Source organism: Erinaceus europaeus, chromosome 21 (assembly GCF_950295315.1).
Source record: "Erinaceus europaeus chromosome 21, mEriEur2.1, whole genome shotgun sequence".
In the NCBI taxonomy this organism is placed as follows: domain Eukaryota; kingdom Metazoa; phylum Chordata; class Mammalia; order Eulipotyphla; family Erinaceidae; genus Erinaceus; species Erinaceus europaeus.
The window spans coordinates 9,280,847-9,285,081 of NC_080182.1; the positions used below are offsets into that span (position 1 = coordinate 9,280,847).

At 48.9% G+C, this 4,235-nt stretch overlaps 1 protein-coding gene and 1 non-coding gene across 2 annotated transcripts; both read left to right on the forward strand.

Moving 5' to 3' along the window:
- The first annotated feature begins 785 nt into the window (after nucleotides 1-785).
- RPL14 (ribosomal protein L14) lies at nucleotides 786-3,912 on the forward strand. Its single transcript, XM_016185628.2, has 6 exons — nucleotides 786-844; nucleotides 1,138-1,239; nucleotides 1,538-1,632; nucleotides 3,037-3,136; nucleotides 3,229-3,282; nucleotides 3,566-3,912. Exons 1-6 carry the CDS (start codon nucleotides 842-844, stop codon nucleotides 3,866-3,868), a joined length of 657 nt encoding a protein of 218 aa, XP_016041114.1. The 5' UTR covers nucleotides 786-841; the 3' UTR covers nucleotides 3,869-3,912.
- On the forward strand, nucleotides 2,679-2,806 carry LOC132535341 (small nucleolar RNA SNORA65). The gene has a single exon (XR_009547129.1). It is a non-coding gene; the product is annotated as a small nucleolar RNA SNORA65 (small nucleolar RNA).
- Nucleotides 3,913-4,235: the final 323 nt, after the last annotated feature.

A 4,235-nucleotide genomic window follows, 5' to 3' on the forward strand; every position in this document is an offset into this window, starting at 1 on the left:
TAAATGGTATCAAAGTAGGAGGTAACATTTTCAAGATGGCATTTATTACAACCACACAGCAACAGAGAGAGACAGAGAGAGAGAGATTCAGAGCATTTCTTGCTCAGAAAAAGGTCAAAGACATCACCTGCAGGGGAGTCGCTTCACTGCCTGTGAAGCAGGTCTGCAGGTGTCTGTCTTTCTCTCCCCCTCTGTCTTCCCCTCCTCGCTCCATTTCTCTGTCCTATCCAACGATGACATCGATTACAACAGTAATAACTACAACAACAATAAAAACAAGGGTAACAAAAAGGAAGTAAGTATTTAAAAAAAATAGACAACAAAAACACTTTAGAAAGTAAATACTAAGGAGGCCGCGCTGTAGCGCACCGGTCAAACGCACATTGCCAGGGACCCAGGTTCCAGTCCCCCACTTCCCCTCTCCGCTCTCGATTTCTCTACGCCATCTAGTAAACATTAAGGAAAAAATACATAGCGGCAAAAGTTGCGGACTCGTAGTGCAGGCCCTGAGTGCCAGCGGTTACTTCGCAGCAAAAAAAAAAAAAAGAAGAAGAAGAAGAAGAAGAATTTAAAGGTATCGTGGCTACCGCCCGAAGAGACAAGCTCCCTGCACCACGCCTCCAAAACAATCCTCGTGGCGGCCGCCATGGTCTGACGTAACGCGGCCGCCGGAAGCGGCGCCAGACTTTCGCAGTGAGCATGCGTGTTGTGACGCACTTCCACCCCACCGCCAGCCAATCGGCGCTCACGTCGGAGTCCCAGGAAGCGCCGGGGCGGGGCGACCGGCTACACATGCGCAGGCGGGGGCGGGCTTTCTTCCTTCTCGCCGATCGCCGCCAAGATGGTGAGTGTTGCCGGCGGCGCTCCGGGTTGGGGCATCAGGCCTCGTCCGCTCCTCCGCCTGGGCGAGGGCAGCGCGGGCGCCGAAAGCGTCCTGGGGGTGCTGGGGAGCGGGTGCTGTGGGTCCCGGGGTGCAGTTTGGGAGTCACCGGGAGACGACCGCGTGGGGTCGGGTGGGGTGCGCGGTGCAGCCGGGGAGACCGCGCCCGGGACCCGGCGGCCGGCTTGGCATCGTCGCTCGGGCCGTCCCGCGGCGGCGGCACCCCGGCAATCGCGCCCTCGTCTCGGCTCCCTTAGGTGTTCCGGCGCTTCGTGGAGGTCGGTCGCGTGGCCTACGTCTCCTTCGGGCCGCACGCCGGCAAGCTGGTGGCCATCGTGGACGTGATCGACCAGAACAGGGTGAGCGAGCGGCGGCGGGAGGGCGCGGGGCCCGGGGCGCACAGCCTCTGCCGCTCTGCAGAAGCTGCCGCAGAGCCACGGAGCTTCCCAATACCCCCCCCACCAAAAAAAAAAAAAAATTAAAAGCCAACTAAAAGGATGTTGGAACAGTAAAGGTTACAGACTATTAGTTTATAAGGCTTGGCGGGGGATTATTTTACTGGGGGTTTTAGAATGCTTTTTTTTTTTTTTGGTTGCTTTTTTTTTTTTAATGCTTTTTGGATTGATAATTTAATTTGGCTTTTTTTTTTTTTGTAAGGCCTTGGTAGATGGACCCTGTACTAAAGTAAGAAGGCAGGCCATGCCTTTCAAGTGCATGCAGCTCACCGACTTCGTTATCAAGTTCCCACACAGGTAACAGGACTGTGCCACCAGCTCGGGTGGGTTTGGGGGATAATGGGGTGGAGGGGCTGGGGAGGCAGCGGAATAGTTGCACAAAAAATGACCCTTTTGAGCCGGAGGCACAGAAACTACCAGGTTCAGTGTCCTGTTGGGGGAAAAAAATGACATGTAGCGCTGAAAGTAAGAGCACTTGATAGAAGTAGGCGGGTGCTCTTCTTGAGTGCCCTGTTGTCGTTGCCCTGGTGGGTGAGTGATCTCCAATATAACAGCTACGAAAGAGGTTGTGTTCCCAGCTACATATAAGAAGTAGAGGCAGTGGTTATTTCCTTACGGGGCGGGTGTTCCAGAGCTCAAGACATTCTGGTGTTGGGCTTTCTCAGCACCTGAAGCTTTGGTACACACACCGTGAGAGTGTATTGCTAAGTATACTGCGTTTTGATAGCTAAATATTTAGGACTTTTAGAATGACTATGACTTGAGTTTTAGGGCCTTTGACCACCAGTAAACGTATACAGCAACAGCATGAGCTTGAGGTTACACTTGTGAGCTTCACATGAGATACAATGGGAGACAAATCAGAACACTTTTATCTTTATTTTATTATTATTATTATTATTGTTATCTTATTTACTGGACTGAGGGCTTGAACCCCGGGCCCCTCCATATTGTAACATGACTCAATTGGTGTGCGACCACCCAGGCCAGATCGCTCCTGTACATGTGCCGGAAACTGAGCACTTCGAGGCCCAGGCATAGAAATTTGTCGCTCTTGGGTAGCATAACGGTTATGCAAACAGACTCATGCCTGAGGCTCCAAAGTCCCAGGTTCAATTCCCCACACCACAGTAAGCCAGAGCTGAGCAGTGCTCTGGTGTTTCTCTGTGTCTCTGCATCTCTCAAAAATAAAATATTAAAAAAAGAAATTTGATGCTCTCAATTGAGCTGTTTCCCTGCCACCAAAGTTTGAAATTGGGAACACTGGCATATTGAGCTCCGACATTTCAAAGACACAGTATTGCAGATAACATGTCTTCTGTAGAAATAGCATTGGCTAGCCACCCGCCACTGCACCTGATCAGCTCTGTTGGCTGGTGCGATCCAGTGGTGAGCTGAAACTAAGCCCCAGTTTAGGAAACGGGGCTGTTCTTCTCGTGGATGGCTCTGTGCCGAAAACATGGGGACAATCTGAAATTGAATTCAAGAAAGGACATTGCATCCTGGCATTAAGTTGTGACAGCTGCTTTTTTTTTTTTTCTGAAGTTAAGCACAGTGAAATCATCAGGTTGATGAAGTTGTTAAAGTTGTGAAAGAAAGAAACAGTATTGAAAGTCTTAATGTGGGAACGGTGCTTTTTAACTTGAGTGCATCTGTGTTGTTGGGTCTGGCTTGGAAATAACGATCTTTGGTTTTGTGTAGTGCCCATCAGAGGTACGTCCGAAAAGCTTGGGAGAAAGCAGATATCAATAAGAAGTGGGCTGCCACAAGATGGGCCAAGAAAATTGATGCCAGAGAAAGGGTAATGACTTGGAGACATTGACAATTCTGGTCTGTGTTCAGAGGATTGGAAAAGTGGTATGAGAAGCCCACTTGTTACTTTTGTTTTTACAGAAAGCCAAGATGACGGATTTTGATCGCTATAAGGTCATGAAGGCCAAGAAAATGGTAGGTGTCCCCCCCCTTTTTTTTGTAATTAAGTTTCTTTATTGGGGAATTAATGTTTTACATTCAACAGTAAACACAATAGTTAGTACATGCATAACATTTCCCAGTTCTCCACATAACAGTACAACCCCCCACTAGGTCCTCTTGTCTTTTTGTAATTTTATTTACCGAGGTCTGTAAACCAAAAGTTGACTTTAACCTGGAGTGATTGTTGTTCGTGTGGGTTAAACAAGTTCATGTTCATAGATGCCGACACATCATCTGCTTCTGTTCAATTTTTCAGAGGAACCGAATAATCAAGCTTGAAGTTAGGAAGCTGCAGAAGGCTGCTCTCATGAAGACTTCTCCCAAAAAGGTAGCTGCTGCTAAGGGTGCGGCCGCAGCAAAGGCTCCAGCTAAAACGGCAACGGCTGCAGGCAAGAAGGCTCCTCCTGCCCAGAAGGCTCCCGCCCAAAAGGCTGCTGCCCAGAAGGCTCCTACCCAGAAGGCTCCTGCCCAGAAAGCCTCGGGCCAGAAAGCTGCACCTCCAAAAGCTCAGAAGGGTCAGAAAGCACCTGCTGCAAAGGCATCTGGCAAGAAAGCTTAAGATCAGATGCGCTTACTAGAGTAATAAAGTTTTCTTTTTGACAAGCTGGCAAATGATTTTTTAATCTGTGGATGAGTCTAGCTGGGATTGGTTTGTGAAGCCCTCTGATAGGGTTGGTGCGATCAGTTTAGTTTCCGCCCAGATTCATAGTATAAAACCATCATGATTGATGCTCTCACTTGGGAAGTTTTCTTTACCAGAGCACTGCTCAGCTCTGGCTTAACGGTGGTGCAGGGGGTTGAACCTGGGACTTTGGAGCCTCAGGCCTAAGAGTCCTTTTGCATAACCATTATGCTATCTGTCCCATCTGATGTTTCAGATTAGCAATCTTTGAAAGTACAATATGGGGAAACACAATAAAGCGTGT

Coding starts and splice junctions, on each gene's coding strand:
- RPL14 (XM_016185628.2), top strand. Junction 1,633..3,036: donor GTTATCAAGTTCCCACACAG/GTAACAGGACTG, acceptor GGTTTTGTGTAG/TGCCCATCAGAGGTACGTCC. Junction 3,137..3,228: donor AAATTGATGCCAGAGAAAGG/GTAATGACTTGG, acceptor TTGTTTTTACAG/AAAGCCAAGATGACGGATTT.